Source organism: Tauraco erythrolophus, chromosome 26 (genome assembly GCF_009769465.1).
Source record: "Tauraco erythrolophus isolate bTauEry1 chromosome 26, bTauEry1.pri, whole genome shotgun sequence".
NCBI classification, from domain to species: domain Eukaryota; kingdom Metazoa; phylum Chordata; class Aves; order Musophagiformes; family Musophagidae; genus Tauraco; species Tauraco erythrolophus.
Window position 1 is genome coordinate 1,480,331 of NC_141490.1, and position 19,548 is coordinate 1,499,878.

Consider the following 19,548-nt stretch of genomic DNA (forward strand, 5'->3'; position numbering starts at 1 on the left):
CACAGCCCCGGTGACAGGGAGGTCCCTTTGCCCAGAGTGCCTTTCTCTTCCCTTTGCTTCAGTCTCCCGGGCTTCCGCCGCTCCGCTCCTCTTCTCGCTCGCTCTTGCCTCGCAGTGCCGCACGATGGATATCTCCTCTGTCGGCTCCAGCTGCTGCAACGACAGGGGGACGCGGTCAGGTCCGAGAAGGACGTCGATGGCCGGAGGGAGCTGTCCGCAGCACCACACGACCTCCGCCCGTTCTCCCGCCCCTGTCCCCTACGCCCCACTCTCCCCCCTCCACCGAGAAAACCTCGCAGCTCGGCTTTACTCACCGAACTGGTGCTCCCGTGTTCCCTGCACGGACGAGGCCGAAGGGGCCTCCGCTGCTCCGGGCTCCTGGTCGCTCCCGGCGGGCTCCCGGCGGGCTCCCGGCGGGCGCTGAACCCTGCGCGTCCCCTGCGGCGATGGCTGACCGCGCCTCCGCGGGACGGCGCCGGAGCCCAGCCCTCCCCACGGCGCTCGCAGGCCCTCCCGAAGGCGACGGTCGCTCCCCGCCCTCCCGCCCCGAGGCGATCGCGGACCCTTCCCCGAAGGCGCGGACGCCCGCCCGCCCCGAGGCGATCGCGGACCCTTCCCCCCGAAGGCGATGGTCGACCCCGGCCCGCCCGCCCCGAGGCGATCGCGGACCCTGCCCCACGGAGGCGGCGCCGACCCCCGCCCGCCCCTTCCCCAGGCGGGTCCCGCTCCCTTTCCCCTCAGGCGCCCGCTCTCCCCTCACACAGGCGCGCGACCGTTGGCGACGCCCGCGCGCGACGGCAGCTCCCTCCCGCCCTCGCCAGCCCGCCTGCCCCGCGAGATGCCCGCGCGCCGCCCGGGGAAGAGGGCACGTGCTTCGCGCCTCCTTGCCCGCCCTGCAGCGGGACCGTCTGCTCGGCCCCGGCCCGTGGCGGGGCTCCGGCGGCTCATGGCGGGGTCGGACCCGCTCCCCGCGCTGCGGCGGGCTCCGACGGCTGCGGCGGAGCCGAGTCGGCTCCGCTGAGACGCAGCGCCGCTAGCAGATGCGACAGTGTTGTGGCAACTGACGAGGTCGGTCAATATCTGACAGACCCTCCTCCGGCTACACCAGTCCCTTGCACTGACTACTGGGAGATGTTTGTTTCATTCCCAAAGACTCCGGAGGGCTCCGTTGTTACAATTCAGGAGTAGATTTTCCAGCTGCAGATTTGCTTACTGGCAGAAGAGCCTAACAGAACTGTCTGGTAGCACTGCCTAGTGTTTGCGGCGGCCATAAATTACCCAGCGCAATCTGGGAGTCGCTATAGTGTCAGCAATGACCTCAGGTCCCAGAGTCTTTTAACGTGTTAAAAGAAAGACCTATTAGTACCCACCATGCTATTGGTACCTTTCCCCAGGGTAATCCTACAGATTCCAGTAACTCAGCCTGTTCCTGGAGTTCTCCGCCAGCAGTTACATCTGCTGTAGCTGTTAGCACACTACCCTTAGTACAGCTATCTTTTAGGATCAGTTAGCACCCTTTGACATCTAGTAATGGAATTACCATTTATGATTACCATCTGTACTAGCTACTCAGAAAACAGTCCGCTGGTGCATGTGGCTGGGGCACCAGCGGCTGCACTCTGGCACTGCCAGCCCAGCACACACCGTCCTCCCATAGGGACTGAGCACCCGCACAGAGTTTTCAGTGCTCAAACTGTGCACAACCCCTTGCAAATAGTAAGATCCTCCCTCTCCCAGTGTACTCGATACAATCGCCAGCAGTACAAGGCTCTGGCAAACACAAGGAAGAATAGGAAAAGTGCATCAACATCAGTAAGGAGATCAAGTCCAGTCTCACAGGACCCTAGAAAAGAAGGGCTCCACTTTTTAAAATGAGGTTTCACTACATGCACGCAGAACAGGAAGGTCCCTGGTCTTCATTAACAGGAATGTCCACATTTAGAATGCGTACAGGTACCTGAAGTCCACACCACCTTTGTAAGAGGCGCTGCAACGACACACAGTGTTAGGTCCAACAAGATGTAGGCCACGTTTTCCAGACCGGCAACAAGCACAGACACCACTCGAGCACCTGGAAACCCCGTTCAACGGTCTACCGAAGAGTTACACGCAAGCGTTGGCTTATTTCCTTCCGAAAGAGCAGCTGTTCCTCTGCCACCTCCTGGCGGCTCAGTGCCTTGTCACAGGACTGAAAGGTCAGCCTGTAGCAGAGGCTTTTCCGTCCAGTCTCGGGCTGCTGGAAACTGTCGATTAACTGGATGGATACGACCATTTCACCTGACACCCACCTAGCAATGGTGTGAAATGCAACTTCATCAAATTGTTCCCCATCAGGAACCCAAAAGCTGACATCATGCACATAGGAAGGTGGACAAAGAGAAAACATGAAAAGCCACATGGCAGTTACCCATAGCCTGTACAATGACATGGCTGGACAGTCTCTGCATTGAAAGAATGAACATCACTCAAGACAAACCTGGCTCTTGCTGCCACAACCAACCACGTACCAGCAGTAAAGAAAATTCTGCTGTGACACTGTAAAGTTTTATAGTGCCAACAAAACATCTGCAAAGTGGTAGAAAACCGTAGCACATCAGTGGGCATAGCACTCTATCTGGTTTATTCACCAAAAAAAAAAAAAAGGCGGCAAAATGCTGCTGCTGACCAGCCTTTGTGGTGGTTGCTAGCCACCCCCACGCCAATGACTCTAAACATCCTCACCCTGAGATGCTTTGTTCCCCCTCACTGCCAGATGAATGCTGAACACCCCTTCCCTGAGAACGTTGACTACTGTCCCCAAAAAGGCTGTTGCTGATCCCCTTGAAGATCGTACCTGATCTGTCCCTGAAGATCGTTGCCAGCTCTCATTGCTGAGGCGACTGCCGACGCCTCGCTGCGAGGCAGATGCTGAGCCCCCCTCTTCCCCTGCCTATGGCCCCCGTTTGTGTCAGCTGTGGTGTCCAGGATGTGGCACCCCACTCTGCCCGTGGCTGTACCTGGGCACCATGCCAGACTCCTTCAGAATCACAAAGCGCTCGTGTTTGCATTTCTAAGAGGCTGCAGTGCTTCAAACGTGACCACGTTTCAGGTGCATTTTAGTGCAAAAAGCAGTACAGCTTTTCAAGTTGTATTCCTTTCACCACCATTTTGTGCAGAACCTGCCGTGCCAGTCTCAGGGACCCTGTTTACAAACTTATTTCAGGAAAGAGAACAGTCCTTCGGTTAAAGAGCAGGGTTAAAGGGCACAGGAGACCTGAACTCCTTCCTGGCTCTTTTGGAGTACTGATGCATGCATGCCTTTAGTTGCTTTATGCTTTGACTCCCCAGCTGTAAGAAGGGTTTAACGACACTCGTCTGGGTCTTGTGCAGATATGTCTTTAATGACGTCACACAGGCACTATCTCTGTAGGGAAATCAATGTCAAATACAATGCGGTGCTGGTTTCCTTAGCGCTACTGCGATACAAACGATTATTATTTCTGAAGGGTATTTGTCATTGAGTGTTGACCTAGAATTTTTAGCTCCGTACCTGAAGAAGTTCTTGGAGGAAGACTGATCCAGGTGGAAGCGCAAGCTACTTCTCCGTTGCATTTGACACAAGGTGCCCTGGCAATGGCCCCTTTCCTGCCTGCATTCTGGCATCAACAGAAAAGCAACTGGATCTGGAAGTTGAACCTGGTGAGTTCTTTTTGTGTGCTCTCAAATTCAGCCTTACGGACAAAAATGTGCATTCTTAACTTTCTCCCACTAGGTGGATTTTACCAACAGGTGGTTAGTGGAAACTTGCTTCCACTGAAAGTGAGAAAATAGGAATGTGAGTAAAGCAAAAGGAGAAAGGGAGTCAGCTCTTTAGATGTGAGAAAAGATGTAAAGCTGAGCGGCTGGGTCTCTGGGACTCTTGGGTCCTGTCCACATTCTCAATCAATAAACTTGGCTTTCATCATTTTTCCTAACAATCCATTCTCCTTGACGGAAGGGCTCCAGTCTACAGGGCTCTATTTTATGTGGCTCTTCTGCACTCTGATTTCCTGTCTGCTTTCCTATTTCTGTGAACAGGCTGTGTGGTGGTGCTTGCACATACTGCATTTTAAGTTCTGCTCTTCCTTATAGCTGGACCACTACTACAATTCTTTCCCCAATCTGCAGTTTGTGGACTCACTCGTGCAGAAGGAAAGTAAGGAAGGAGAGACATGCTTAAGGTAGAGGTATCTTGCTCACTGGGTCAGCAAAAGCCCTATGAAAGCAATACAGTGTGCAGAGCAAAATCAATTGCTTTTCTGATCATTGTAGCAGTGGTGTGGGATCTGCATGACCAGTTAGCTGCTTGTAGATCACAGGCCATGGATTTCTCCAACTTGTGGATAGCGTAGGCTTTTGGTTTTCTGTCTATGATGCAGACAAAGGCTTATGAAAGCACTGCCCAAGACAGCAAAGCCAGTAAGGGATCCCAGCAGAATGGGTACCAGCACGGCAGAATCAGGACCTGGAAATAAGGAAAAGAGTAATCGAGCAGGGAACGGTGCTGAGAGAGGGAGGGAGAAGAAAGGGAAGGTTAAATTTCCATTCATCTTTGTAGCATGCCAAGCAGGTATGGCTAACTTTCTTCCCATAGAGTAGTCTGAACAGGTAGTGCCTTTTCAAACACACTACCTTCTTTGCCGTAAGATCCCAGCAGTAAATATTCTTTGCATAAACAAGTAAAAGACACAAGAAGTAAGGTGACTCTCAGGGATGGTGCCAGTGGATTTAAGTCTCTTATGCTCATGATGTGCCAGGTTCAGTGTCACTCCTTTGAAATTGCTGGACAACATCTAATTAACATTAACTAGCTGCTGTATTTCTCCTTTGAACAGAAAGAAAAAAGAAAATGCTCCTGACTCACGTCCAACCTCATTCTGCACGTAACTTTCATAAGTTAGATTTTTTAGTTAGTTGTTTTTTTTTTTTTTTTTTTTTTTTTACAGTTACCTGTGGATGGTGTTTCCTTGCCATACCAGATAACTACCTCTAAATATAGAGACTCTTCCCTAAGCTCAGTACAAGAAATGACTGCACTGCTTTTTCATTCTACAAGCTGCAAAGTTAATAGAAAAAAATATTTAAAAGGAGGCCCCTATACCCTGATTCCTCCCATCTCATCTCACCTAAAACTCAAGACACCTGAAGGAAAGAGTTAGTAGATGTGTCTCAAATATTTTAATGACATTCCTCATCCTCAGTCAATACGTTTCAGCAAAATACTGCAACATGCAGGAAAATTGTTTTCAGCTAGAGGATGTTCTGCCTTACTTTTCTCACCTCACCTCCTTCTAAAGCTTCAGTTCTGCACAGAATACATTTGGTTGTGTCTCTTGTCTGAAAATCTATCGGATCTGATACTAATTAACCATCATGTTTGGGATTTAGGAAGGCCAAAGCAAAGATGAGGCGTTGTTGAGATATAATCTAGTCATACCGGATGGCTGTCAAGAAAGTTGTTAAAAAGTGTACTGTTTTTCTTACAGCAGGAAAAGTCCAACAGAAACTTCTGCGAGACACAGAGAGAAAGAAGGAAAAAAGGAGACCTACCTTCCACAGGTTTATATAGAAACCTGCTCTTCATTCTCCAAACTGGACCAAATGAGATCAGGTTGTGCAGGTTTCCATAGCTGTTTCTGTCACTTGGCTGGAGGAGTGGCTCCATGCTCTCAAAGCAGTCCTGGGAAAGACATATGAAAAGCATTTGAAAGTGAACTGGTGGCACCTGAACAGAATCTCCTGCACTAGTGACTGTGTGCAGTCTACAGCAACCACTGTGCTGATTGGAGCAGGCCTCCTCAGATTGGGTCTTTGTCCAGCACTGCTGTCATTCCAAACAGTGAGTTGCCTAATGCCTGGACCAGCCCATATGTAAATCTCTATTCCCTAATTTCTTTTCCCTAGGGATTAGCACCTATTGCTACCGTTTCATATCATTAACTCATCTTCCAGACTTTTAACAAAGGGATTGGCCAGATACAGTACGATCTCGATGTGATGACTTTGCTACGGGAGACAGCTGAGTTCTTTCCCAGAGAGTCCAACTCTTTTTAGGCTCAATGATTGTGTCTGCAGGCCATAAAATCCTGTTAGAGCAAGCAAGGCATATGCAAGATGCAGATATTCATCCGTCACATGCCCATGCAACTGATTTTCTAATTCCTGCCAAAGCGTCTTAAAAGCAGGCTCAGCCTGACTGGCTGAATTGTCAGAGCTTTTCTAGCTCTACTATGCAGCACAGCCACTCAAACTTTCATGAATGTCTCCTCTACATCCATCTCAAACACTTGTTTGCATTACTTCGGTAGTGCTGTGCCTTTTAAATTCATAGCACAGCCTATGGCTAAGTATTAGCCGCTGTGCCAAGTGTTTCACAGAAGCCTTTTCCCAGAATCCTCCAAGCTTGGGGAAGCTTGAAAACTTCCACATCCCAGACCCAGCACAATCCAATATAGAGTTAGATTTGAGGCCTTTTACATAATTCTGCAATGCAAAATTACATAGCTCTGCTGGGCCTTTTCCTTATGATCATCCTACAAGGTTGCCACTTGCTTATTTGTTGATATGCTTCTTATGTTGATTACACAGAGCAATGGTAAATTGTGGTCATAAAGTGAAAATAAAGCACTGTGAGCTCAGCTTAACTGGAGTAGACATTCAGCTGGGGATTTAGGAGACACAGAGAACGCAGGAGATTAAGAACTGTATGAGCTGGCAGAAGGTGGGGCTCTATAATTTACCATCAAGATTCTTTACTGAATCAGCTGTACTTGCTAGAAGCACCAAATTTTTCTGAAAGTTCCTTAGACCAGTGAGAGTGGACCCATCCCACGTACCTGTTCACACCCTGTTTTGCCATGCAGACAGACATTAAGCTCACAGTGCAAGTAGGCCACTGAGTGATTCAGCATCTGGAATGGCTGGATGGTGAAGCTGGCAGCTCTGGACTTACTGCTCTGCAGTAACTGGATGTGCCTGCATTCAAATGGCAACCTGGCAAGGACAAATGGCAAACAGTTTCAAATTCCAGCTCTCCCTGACTAAAGCAGGGAAGAGGGGGATCTGCTGATACAGTTCTGCACAAGTTTAAGCCAGGTACCTGCATCTACAGAGTAAAAGTCAAACAAAGGTCCACAAAACGTCAGCGTCTCAGGCTGTACCTGTGTCTGCTGCGAAGGCCACAGTCCTAGAGCAGCCAAATTGCTTCCTGGAGGTTGATTTTGCTACAACTATTAAAATGTCTGCTGGAGCCTGATAATCATTCCCTGATCTAGAAATATTCAGAAGCACTGCAGAGGTGATCTCCCGCTGTAGCTGATACAGCCCTTTTACTGATGACAGTAACACGTAGCGCTTCCAACGCACACTCGTGCCCCAGTGGTTTCACAAACATCGACTGACGAATCTGCCAGTTTCCCTGTGCTCAACCCAGACAGGTTAGGCAAGAACAGCCGTGAAATGCTGATGGGGAAACGGAGGCTTGTGGAGAAGCCTGGCTCCCATCGTTGGACTACTCTGCACTGAGGCTGTGTCATCCCCTCTCAGGAAGTGCAGGAGGATGCTGCAAACCTGACATCTGTGACGGCATGGTGCGGAGAAGCAGACTGCTTATTTACATAAGTCAAAGGGTGAGGAGAGATTTTTTCCCCTGAGGGTTCTTTGTCTTATCAAGCCCTTAGTATTAATTACAAGATAACTAAGGGACCAGGCAGCGCTCTCAGATTCATTCTCACTGCTTTGAGCTTACTCCAAGCTCCAAAGAGATCAGACTGCAGCCACAGGATACAAGAGAGAGCACTCTCTAAGGATCAGCCCACCCGCAGCCCAGGCCAAAGAGCCATGCCAAGCTACGCCCATCCCTGCAGCTCCATGTCTGACCTGCGGAACAGGCAGCACGTCGCGCCTGGTCCCCCTGGGCTGGCGGAAGGCGTCACGCAGCATGACCGGATCTGGAGCACGGGCTGGCTGCTGTTGCTCTGCACAGCGATTAAAGCCAGGAAAGTCTCCTGGGAAGGTGCTGACCCTTCACTCTCAGGGCCTGTTTCTGCAGCAGGGCGCAGGCTCATCTGCACGGTGTAGTTACCGGAGCTGCAGACATCGTCGCTCACAACTGCAAGGCTTTAGGGAAAGAAGGAAAAAACGCTGAGGCCCAGCTAGGTTCCACAGCCTGTTCAGAATAAAACAGCCTTAGGGTGAAGTTCCTCCGGGAAACCAAACAGTAAGTTGAAACAAAGGGAGTACACGTAGACCCTGGAATGACAGAGCCTCCCATGATCAGAACCATCTCCTGCCTCTCTGCACAGTCAAATCAGTTGAACTGAGGGGAACTTGGAAGTGTTTTACTGTGTGGGAATATCTACCTTCTTTGCCAGCATGCTGGATTGCTTGAGCAATATCAAATGTTCCTGCTTGCAAAACTGCATGTAGATTGTTTTTGGGAGGAGAGGCAGAGAGTCAAAGGCTATTTACTGTTAAAAAGAAAACCAGGTCTGAAGGACAGTATTAATAGCTGAAATGTGTAAAGACCTCTTTTTTTAAAAAAAATGTGATGTCATTGCTTAACACAGTGTTTTTAAAACAACAATACAGCATACTCATGCTACTCAGCCTATGGAACAATTGGGATATTAACCCCCTCTCCTTAAATCACACAGCATAAATATGTAACAGCAAATGCATTGAGATAATTACCCATTCAGAATAGCAGCATCTGACTGCAAAACCCTCCTCTGGTGTGATTCAATCAGCAGTGCACTGGGCTCCGAATCCAGCAGTGTTAGAACAGTTACTGAGCTTTCAGCTGCTTCTTCTGTTACTTCATTTGTTCTAAACATCTCCTCTGCCTCTGTGTTCAAGAACAGCCTCTCAGACTGTCCAGTGTTTGCAACACCCAGCAAGGAGTTCCCCCATGGTGTGAGCGCTACCAGACTCCGAGAAGAATATGAGGGTCTTTCTGGATTTGGAAGGAACTGGGTCAGATCTCTGGCTAAAAGCATCTCAGTGTCATTGACAGCTACTTTATTGAAGACAGGTGACTGATTAGTAACCTTATTTACAAGCCTATTAGCAGTGACAGAAAATGCTTTTGTTGTAGATGGCCCAGTGGCATGCATAACAGCATCAGGGCCGGAATGACCAGTCTTGTGTTCAATGTTAACTTTCAGTGATACCTTCTCCAAAGGGTGCCTTGCTGATGCTTGATGAGGTGAAGACACGAGTGCCTGAGTGGGCAGCTGGCTAGCAGTGGCTGCATCTCCTTTCACTAACATGTCCTCACTCTTCCCCATTGATGTAGAGACCACAGTTGATTTGTTCACTCTGGCAATGGCAGGCAGCACCATGTTTGGATCAGATCCAGTAGTTGATGTTGGCAGGAGAAACACTTTCTTGTCTGAAGTAGTGATATAATCATTCTTAGCTGCAGAGAGAGAAGTCATTGCTAGTGGAGACTGCAATGTGGTCTGTGTCAATTTAGGCTGTCCCTCAAGAGCAATAATAGGTTCTGCAGACACAGATGGTTGTACTGAAGTTAAACCAACCTTATTCCTGAAAACGGCTGTCGGGGGTTGCTGTGTCCTTGTGTTAAACAAGGCTGACAGAGATACGCTCGTTCCCAAGAATTTACCAGTTCCTATTTTTCTTGCACTTGTGCTGATTTCGGTTGGCTTTATATTTTCTCCAACATTGGCCTGTGTGAACAGTTTAGCAAGGGCTCGATGGATTTGGTCACGTTTCATGGCTGACAGCAGGGGAACGTGTGTAGACACAGGTGAAGGTGGGCTTGCAGGAGAGCTGGTATACATCCTTGGACGGGTAATTGTAGGCAGAAGTTTCCGAGAAACAGTTGTTTTCATTTGGACCTTTGTTGAAAACAGAGCACGTGCTATTGTTGGTCCCTCTGTCATTATAAAAGTCTTAGGCACAATGGGAACAAATTCCAAATGTTTAGTAAGATCAGGTTTTATAGAAGTGGTGCGGGTTTGTGCTGCTTTAGCACACATAGTGACTCCTCCTGAACAGGCCGTGCTGCCCACTGCTGAATCTTGGTGATCATTTCCAGCTGCAAGCACTGAGAAAGCTGATGATATGCTGGATACAAACTGAGCTTGTGATGGCAGCCTTTGAAGTGACTCAGTACTTGGGAGCCTTTGCGATGTGGACTGCGAAGGCATGATGCTTGTGAATGTCTTTAATGGGTATTTTATGGTTCTAGCTGAGTGCAAGACCAAACACTCTGTGCAGTGTGCATGGACAGAGGAAGGCGTGGGCACCAAGCCTTGGTGATGGCCTGTAGTTTGCAGCATTAGTTTCTTAATATGTTGAACTGGATCTACGGTCCCGGTGATAGTAAATGGAGGTTGGGCAGGCATTTGCAAATCGGGGAGTCCCTTTGCTGACAGTAAAGGAATTACAGAAGAAGAATGTGGCTTTTCAGCAGTGAAAAATATTTCGGGGGAAACACGGGGGCTATGCTGTGCAGACACCACTAACGGTGGTGCAGTGGAGGTGAAAGGCTCTGCTAACATACCACTAAGTGAAAGCAAATCAGTCCCCTTGGCCTCTTGGGAACTGGGAGCAGGTACCTGCATCTCTTCAGGCAGTCTGTGCAGATGCATGGCCTGCACTGTAGTGCTTATGCTTCTCTGTGAGTCCAGCAAATGATTTGATGCTGAGGTAACAGCTTGAAACAAACTAGTGATGGCTGTATAATTAGGATTAGTCTGCAGTGGCTGAGAAGTTACTTTTGTTTTCTCCGCTTGTTGATTAGACGTGGTGGAGAGAGTAGTTTCAGGCCTCAAAGACTTACTAGTGGGATAAGAGGAACTAGTTTTCATTGGCATAGTATGGATGCTTTCAAGGGTACCCGAATTCAGGTCTTGCTTGCTTGTGAACAAGAGAGTAGTTTTGTGGTCATCTTCACCCTCAGGAGAGAGCATCACCTGCAAATCTGGTCTGTCGGTGGGCAAAAGGATAAATACTGGCTTAATCAGAATTAAGCTGGAAGAACTCAGATTTGATAAGTTTGCAAGGTTCAGCGCCGAAGAATTCGATGCTGCCAGGATCTGCTGAATGGAAACTAGACCCCCAACACTGGTATTTGGGAATTTTGTAGGTAGAGGGGAATCTTGCATGGGCTGCAGGCATATCATGTCATTAGTACTTTTAAGCAGAAAAGACAAGTATGGGGATGATGGTAGCATTGTAAGTTGATCACCTCTAAAAGCACTGAGGTTTTTGGTAGCTGCATCATGTGACATACCAAACTGCTGCACTAGTGCTTGTGCTAGATATGCTGGGATCTCATCAGAAACACTAGGCACCACTGGTTCAAGATGTGCTGTTGTTGAGCTGGACTGGCTTCCCTGTGCATGGAGTGAGGGCAGTTCTGAAGCATAAGCTGCCAGGGTGCCAGCTTGCTGTATCTGGGAGTCTGAAGGGACAAAGCTGTGAAGAGGAACATTCTGGTTCCCATTGTCATGCAGTCCAGAGAAGCTGGGGACTGTGCTGGCTTGTGGAGTCAGTAGCGGAGAACTGGTTTCACTTATTTGCTGTGGGAGACTTTTATTTCTCTTGGAGTCTTCCACTGTGCTCATCTGCAGCATCATAGGGAAGGTTTCCTGAGACACAGAATGGGCAGAAATGCCTTGAACCCAAGACCCAGAACGAGTAGATGTGGATGAAGTTGGTATGTGAAGTCCTTTCTCAGCAGAGGTGGGGATGCCCATCAGCTGCAATCCAACATAAGTAGGAAAAGATGTACCTGGTGGCTGAAGCCTTGCATGAACAGAATCAAAAGTGCTTACAGGTTGAAGGGCTGCGTTCTCAAAGGTAAATGCACCTGGAAAGAGTGAAGATGTTACTCCTCTTAGCTCTTTAGTAGTTTGGGAAAGTTTTAGTGCAGAAATCCATGATTTGCTTAATGAGGATGAATTAGCAGAAGCCTGTGGGCTGTCAGGGGATCTGGACTTTTCAGGTTTACTTGTCGTCGTCTGATAAGCAGTATCTCTCTGCAAAACTAGACCTGTGATTTCTTGAGAGCTCCTGTTAGTTTCCTGGGAAACATGTTGTTTAGTACGGTTGAGAGTCTGGTACAAAGAGAGGGGCTGTTGTCTATCAGTTGTGCTAACGGGCCCTTGAAATGGAGACGGAAGTAAGTCATCAGGAACTAGAGCTTCCAGGTGCATCAATAATGAAGAATGTACGCTGCCTTGTGGGAGTGTCTGAAGAGCAGGCAATTGGGTTGGGCGTCCCAAACCATTTATTACAGCTGTTATTGAGTTTCTGGCTTTACTGCCTGTTGTTTCTTGCTTCAGAGATAAAATAGGGGAAAACTGAATAGCCGTTGTCTGTGTCATTCTGGAATAGACTGCATCAAGGTCCTCTGAAGTTGGCTTTTGTAGGAATGCAGAAGTTGTAACTCTAGGATCCATACTCTGAGTCTTCTTCAGGTGTGGAGGTGTCACACTAGCTTTGCTGTCAGGCTGGACTTGTGGATTTGTGTCTTTTGGCCTGTTGTTAGTGGGAGGCATTCCTGTGGGTAACCAATCCACCCTCGCATGTTCAAGAGCAATCTTAACTCTGGTGGGAAATGGAGATGCTGCTGTTTCTTTTCTTGAAGGATGAAAATTCATTGTTGAAGTCAGAAGAGACGTTTTAGGTTTTGGCACCTCCATCTGCTTGATAACAGGAATGGAAGAAGCAGCTGTAAACTCAGGAGAGTTTTGATGTGTCCCTCCACCGAGAAACGGATGGGGCAGCCCAGTGCCAGAGCTGGTAGGACTGAAACCAGCCTCAGTAATATTTTCTGGTTTTCCTTGTGGTGACCCGTCTGGCTGCTCCAGATATGTGGTAGCCTGTGATCCTTGTGTGGAGGCAGGGATGCTTATGCTACTCAAGAGCTTTCTAGGAAACGTGTGTCCATCCTGGAGTTTTAAAGCTGCTGTTTCTGTGTGCAGTTCCTCAGGCACCTCCAAGTTTCTAGCCAACTCCTTAGGCAGCACGGCTGTTCTTTTTGCAGCTGTCTCTGTATGGATAGGAATGAAGTCAGCTGTCATTTCCTTGGCAGGATCAGCTGCTGGACTCTGAAAATTAAAGGTCACCTCATCTGAGTTATCTTCTGTAATGGAGAACACTTCGCTGGGTGCTGGGCTGCTCTCAGCTCTTGGTTGGGCTCCTCCAGGAAAGCTCAGGCCTAATATTTCACTGACAAGATGTTCACTCCTGGAGGCACCTAATGAACAGAAAACAAGCCCTTTGCCTATTCAGTTGTTCATGAACTTTTAACAGCTTGCAGCAGCACTTTGCAACAGGCTGAGCAGGAAGTGGAAAGTTAAGTGGCCACTGGAACCATACAGGAGGGAGGATAGGCAGCTCTGGCACTGCCATTCTTTCAGCCAACTGCTATGAATCTGATTCTCTGCTGTTTCTATTCAGTGCCATATGAAGGATGGCACTTCATACTTCTGCCATACAGATACAAAGCATTAGCCAGCCAGAGAGGAACCCGTTGTCTTAATTGTACAAGGATATAAATGGCAGCCGAAGATGCAGGGAGAACGAAACTCTAGGGTTTCCCGAGGACAGGCTGGTAGCTCTTTAATAGTAAAGCAAGATTAATATATACATGAATGAGCTCAGGCTCCTGGCTCTCCTTAACCACTCTTCCTCCCCCAGTATCCCTCCCAGTCCTGTGATGAGTTTTGCGATTCATACTGGGTGACTAGGCAGGACAAAGCTGCTTTGTTTTATGGAAGTGACACAGAGCAGACAGAACATAGTAACTTCTCTACTTTGAACTTCTCAAATCAAAAGCAGATATTTTAGCATTTAAAGAGGCAGACCTATGGTTTAAATGGCTATTGTTTTATCCACACATTATACTTTTTTTCTGTCTTCACATTCAGCAGATTGACATTCCCAAGTATACTTTCCAAACCGTGGACTAAAATATTAATGTACTTTCCTCTCCAAAAACTTTAAGCATTTTCCCTTAGGCACCTGCCAGCAAATACATGTATCTAAAAGCTAAAAAGTGATTATGCATTTAAGTGTTAAGCATTTAAACTGTGGTTTTTGACAAAGGCAAAGCAGAGGTTTAGCCGTTTCACTTCAGATGCAATCCCTGGGGTTAACATCCAAGCGTGGTGCCTTAAGAGGAGATTGCAACTTCTCTGTGGTCATTTGGAGAATCAGTACTACTTTCAGTCAACAGTGAGCAGGTAAGCTGATATAAGGGAACCCAAAAAAGCGATGTATTGCTAGGAAAAAAAAAGGAAGTTAACGGATGATGAAGACTGGTATGTTAAATCTATAAAATATTTTGAATTATGGTTTTGTATAAACAAATGAAACTCCCATGGTTTAGCCCCAACTTGGAAAGCAATACAAGCGACCTGTCTATAAAGACAAGCACCTACTGAATTAAGGTCTTGCATAAAGAAAGTGGTGTAAATAACAACAAATACACCTTGCAGGGGGACAAGGTAATTTGAAAAAAACGTAACAAACAAACCACACAAAAAGAACAGAATTACTAATTAGGTGGAAAATTCTTTGGCACCACTTCCCGAGTTTATCTTTACTGAAGAGAACAGTCTGCCTGAAGACACAAGACTGCTTTCATTAGCCAAGTTAATTTTATATACATTTGTAGGGTATGCTCACAGGCACACAGTAAGTGGTAGGAAGCAAAGACTGGCTGGTTCCCTGCAATGAGCGACAGCAGCCCTAGGAACTCGTTTGAGGCATGACAGCATTACAAACCCACCATTCATTTAATGCTGTCAGAAATACGTGGCAGGACAGCTGTTCCCAAAGAAAATGCAGAACAGTGTGTTACTGCATGGTGAAGAGGAGAGCCCATGCTTAATGTGATAAACAGCAGTGCCTGGAAAAGTATATTCTGAACAAGGCTTCGACAGACGTGGGTTTGATCCTCAGTTCCGTTATGGACCTACTCAGTGAAAAGTGACTCTATTTTTCCTTTGTTTTCCCCCACCTGAAGGAGACAATGTATTCTTTGGGGAATGGGCTGTCTCTTAGCTTGGCTAAGTAGCATAGCAGTGTCCTGATTTGGGGCCACTAATATTCCCACAACAGAAACCATTTAAACCAAATCGTGAGCCTTACGGCACAGCTGTACAAACACAGAGAAGTTGCTCCTTCATCTCATTGTTGTCACACACCTGAGACTGATGGCATAATATTTAGCATGGTTTTTCTGCTCACTGATAATAGAGGAGAAGAAGGCAGAAAGACAGCAATTGAGATTAGAACAAAACATGTCACTCACCAGATAAATCCAATAGTCCAGCCGCAATCAGAATAAAGATGGGGAATTTTTCCTGCATCTTGTGAAGCAGCTCCTGAGCCACCCCAATAACAATATATTCAGACAGGAAGCAGCTCGCTGAGGAGTCACTGTTGCCTCTTAGCACTGGGCATTTGCTGTGTTTGTTCTGGAAGGGCAGAGTATTGGGTTACTTTATAAGAGCTTATGTCAGACAGCAACCAATAATCTGTTCCAAAAAAAAAAAACCCAAACCAAAAGCCTGCACCAATTGGAATAAATTGATTTTTAACAAAAGAAGAGAGTGTGCTCATGTGCATGGCAACGATGGAAAATGTGACTGTGAATATGAGAGGTTGCCTATGCAAGGCAGCTCTTTATATCTGAAGAAAGAGTTAAAACACTAACTTGAGTACTGGGTGCCGTTCTGGGCCCCACAATTTAAGAAGGGCGTGAAGATCCTTGAATGCATCCAGAGGAGGGCAACGAAGCTGGTGAAAGGACTGGAAGGCATGTTCTGTGAGGAGCAGCTGAGAACTTTGGGTTTGTCTAGTTTGGAGGAGGCTGAGGGGCGACCTCATTGCTCTCTACAGCTTCCTGAGGGAGGGGGTGTGGAGAGGGAGGTGCTGATCTCTTCTCCCTGGGATCCAGGGATGGGACGCATGGGAATGGTTCAAAGCTGCGTCAAGGGAGGTTCAGACTGGACATTAGGAGGCATTTCTTTACCGAGAGGGTGGTCAAACACTGGAACAGGCTTCCTAGAGAGATGGTTGATGCCCCAAGCCTGTCAGTGATTGAGGCATTTGGACAATGCCCTTAATAGCACGCTGTAACTTTTGGTCAGCCCTGAGGGGGTCAGGCAGTTGGATGAGATGATCGTTGTAAGTCCCGTCCAACTGATCTGTTCTGTAATTCTATAATTCTACCCAATAAGGGACAGAAGGTTTTGACAGTTTGTGCTGAGATAAATATACACAAGGATCAGTCTGGATCCCAGATGGCGACACTTCACTAAAGGAATCCATTTATGTAGGTGTTTGGCTCTGTGAGCCCAAATAAGATGGACATTTTCTCCCTGTGACCCTCCACTTAGCTTTAGATCACAAGGAAGGCTGCTGGTGGTGCTGCTTCCATCAGTCTATCAAGCCTGCTGGATCTTTTCTTCCCTAGGCCTACAGGTGTTGGCAAATCATGCCCTTAACTCAAGGGAAGCAGAGAAAAGAGAACACACGCTGAAGAGAAGCAGATTACAGTACACCAACTAACCCCACCTGGCTCAGAGCAGCCTGAACTAACATTCTGGGGAGACAGGAATGAGAACCATAGTGAAAGAACAAGCGCTACAAACACTTAACAAGCACACAATTTAAACTTTCACAATAACCGAAGAAGAGACCAGAGGCTTCTTAGGCAAAGTTGCAGTTACACTTCTTTTACCTTTAACCATAAGGCTCTAGTGTCCTTGCAAATATTCACTTGAAGACAGTAAGCAGTATACCTCAGGCACCTGCACACACACCAATAGCGAGCAAAACTCTTGGAGACAGGAAATTCAGAGCAATGCAGGTTAAGGAGATAAAAGGGAACATTATTACATAGCCATGACTGTTGCGAGTGCAGTGGAAATCATGTTAAAAAAATGAGCAGAAGTCAGACAAGTAGCATAATGACAGCTTAGAAAAGCACTGCAAAGACACTGAGAACGAGGTGATTGCTCTTGAGGGGAATAACAATAAACCATTATCCATCCTTCAGCAAACTGATAAAGAGTAGTCTAGTAGATAATACAACAGATTAGGTGCTGACAGATATAATTTCCAGTCCTAGCCATGTCACTCACCTGAATGTGGTTACCAAGGTCAGGTCACTTCATCTTTTTCCCACTCCGTAAGTTGTCCGGGAAAGAAAGTTGTCCTGACTGGCATTTGTACAGCATCTGACACGCAGGGCCCTACTTTTAGTCGGTGCCTCTACCCAAAATCAGCATACAGTTGACACGTTAGCTAACACACTGAACGCTTTCAAGAAGGCTCCATTTCCAAAAGTTCCACATCTCCAAGTTATGTTCTGCTTCTTCTACTGGTTGCCAGCCTAACCATTGCCTGGTCTTGTCTTCACACGCTGATAGTGAGGTCAAGACTGTATTACTGCGTTACCCAAAATTAGAACAGATCTGCTATTTTGCATCCTATGTACTTTGATTAAAGTTTGTGATCTGCAGTTCAACCCATATCACATTGTTTGACGGATAGACAGAAAGTAGCATGGATACCAGACCTGGTACTGGTAACACTAAACAGCACGGAACTTTACAATTATAACTAAAGGAATAATTCTACTAGAAACAGAAGTTAGTACACTCATGGTCCATGCAGACCACTTACCCTTGAGAAGGCATAGGTCTCTTCCCATAGACGGTCACAAGTTATACTACCCGAATACTGGTCAAGACATATTCCTGAGCCATAAGATCTGGTGCAACTGTTTTACAAGCATAAAGACATTACAAAAGTGATCCATAAACCCATGGCAACTCCCAGCTAGAATCTACTAGCAGGTTCTTTGTTCTTCAAATGGGACTATAGCTTGCACAAGCGCAATGCCCCTTCTGTAACTACTTGATTGCTATTGCCATTTGGGGGTGGGAAGTGGACCCGCTTCTCACCCCCAAATGGCAATAGTTCCTGCTGGTAACCTAGCGGGCTCGTAAAAATTCTGCAATAGTAAGTCTTTTTGAGGAGGACAAATTAGTTCTCAAACACCTTTTGCAGAAGGAAGTTAGAAGCAATTCTCTTTCTTGATCATCATTTTCTTCTGGGGACAATACCAACTGGTATATGAAAGGTTCCATTCAGCAAAACCCATCTTGTCAGTGAAAACCAAGAAAGATCTTTAGCTTTCAGGCTTTTAAGATTATTTTGACTGTACTGTAATTTTCTGGTGACACGTTACACCTGCTGTTCCTCTCTGAACTACTGCCTCTGTAAACACAAGATTCAATAGCTTTTTTTTTACTTTAAGACAATGCTTATTGTTTGTCAGGTTTAGAGCATAGTGCTTATTTGGACTTGAACCTTACACACAGTAGGTGTTACATATTTGTCTAGGTAGGGTGTAACTCAATGGTAGGAGCTTAAAAAGAGACAGTGAGATTATCAATTGCATGCTTTTCACTGTGAGGGGAGAAAAAACACGTGCAAGAGAATTTCCTTCTTCTGAAGTGGGAAGATGATTCAGCTGCTATTTTGAAAAGGAGATGATGTGTAATTTGCCAGCCACTGTTCTGAAAGGACAAGATTACATACAGAATAGACACTCTCAGGTGTCAAGGAGGCAAACTGAAGAGCCATTTTGAAGTCAAACATGACTGGCCTGCGCTTCTTCATATAAATGTAATGTATTATTTTGTTTCCTGTGTTCAAAATCAAGGCAAAAAAAGAAGTACTGTATTTATGGCCAAATTCCTTGTCTAGCCTAGGTTCTACAAGCTGTTAGTATAGATTTGTGTTGAGACTGTTAAATTTGACAGGCATCCGTCAGCAGTACTATAGCCGCTGTTTTATTAGCACCACACCACCAGAGTCCTCAATGGATATACTTTCCAGAAGTATCTTAAATCTGCCCTTTTGGAATAACAGATAAGAGGTAAGAGCAATGCACTACTGCCTTTCTTTTCAAATGAGACTTGCCATTAGTAGTAATTCATTTTTGACTTCTCCAGAAAACACAGATGCTAGAAGGATGTGCCATTTGTGTTATTACTTAAAAAATGAGTAACTGTAGAGAAGATTAGAGATAGACACAAGGGGCTATGAGAAAATATTTCAGGTCAGGAAGGTCAACCACTGTTCTTACTCCACACAAAAGTAAAAGACCATGGGATATAATTAAATTTACAGAGATAGTAATTGTAAGGCTACTAAAATAAACAGCCCATAATTCATAAACAAACCTCATTGTCATAAGTTATTACTAAGATTGAGCACTTAGTGAAATTAAGACCAACATATTTAAGCAGGTAAGTATGAGGTTTAAAGCTTAATCAAAGTGTGAGGTGGTATCACACGTATGATACTGAATTATAATCTAGCCACCAGAGGACAGCGTATGGGCGGGGGGGAAAGGATTCTTCAAAGTCACAACTCACAATTAATTTCTGTTTTCATCTAATATACTGGGTACTGGACCCAAACTGGAAGGCAGACTAGATGAACCATTGGTCAATGATTAACCAGTAAGGA

The 19,548-nt window shown here is 46.4% G+C and overlaps 1 protein-coding gene across 1 annotated transcript; it reads right to left on the reverse strand.

Annotated features, from left to right (window-relative positions):
* Positions 1-4,331: 4,331 nt before the first annotated feature.
* LOC147526865 (uncharacterized) lies at positions 4,332-15,383 on the reverse strand. The gene is made up of 6 exons (XM_086627086.1): positions 15,311-15,383; positions 8,710-13,249; positions 7,897-8,136; positions 6,855-7,011; positions 5,569-5,698; positions 4,332-4,483 (listed from the first exon to the last, which is right to left on the reverse strand). The coding sequence occupies exons 1-6, from the start codon at positions 15,366-15,368 to the stop codon at positions 4,332-4,334; spliced, it is 5,277 nt and encodes a 1,758-aa protein (XP_086483212.1). The 5' UTR covers positions 15,369-15,383.
* Positions 15,384-19,548: the final 4,165 nt, after the last annotated feature.

Bases quoted from the DNA above. Each gene is read 5' to 3' on its own strand.
- LOC147526865 (XM_086627086.1), bottom strand. From the start codon at position 15,368: ATGCAGGAAAAATTCCCCATCTTTATTCTGATTGCGGCTGGACTATTG. The intron at 5,699-6,854 runs GTACGTGGGATG...TGTCTTTCCCAG, and splicing joins GCAAAACAGGGTGTGAACAG to GACTGCTTTGAGAGCATGGA. The intron at 4,484-5,568 runs GTAGGTCTCCTT...CCTTATTTCCAG, and splicing joins TCTATATAAACCTGTGGAAG to GTCCTGATTCTGCCGTGCTG.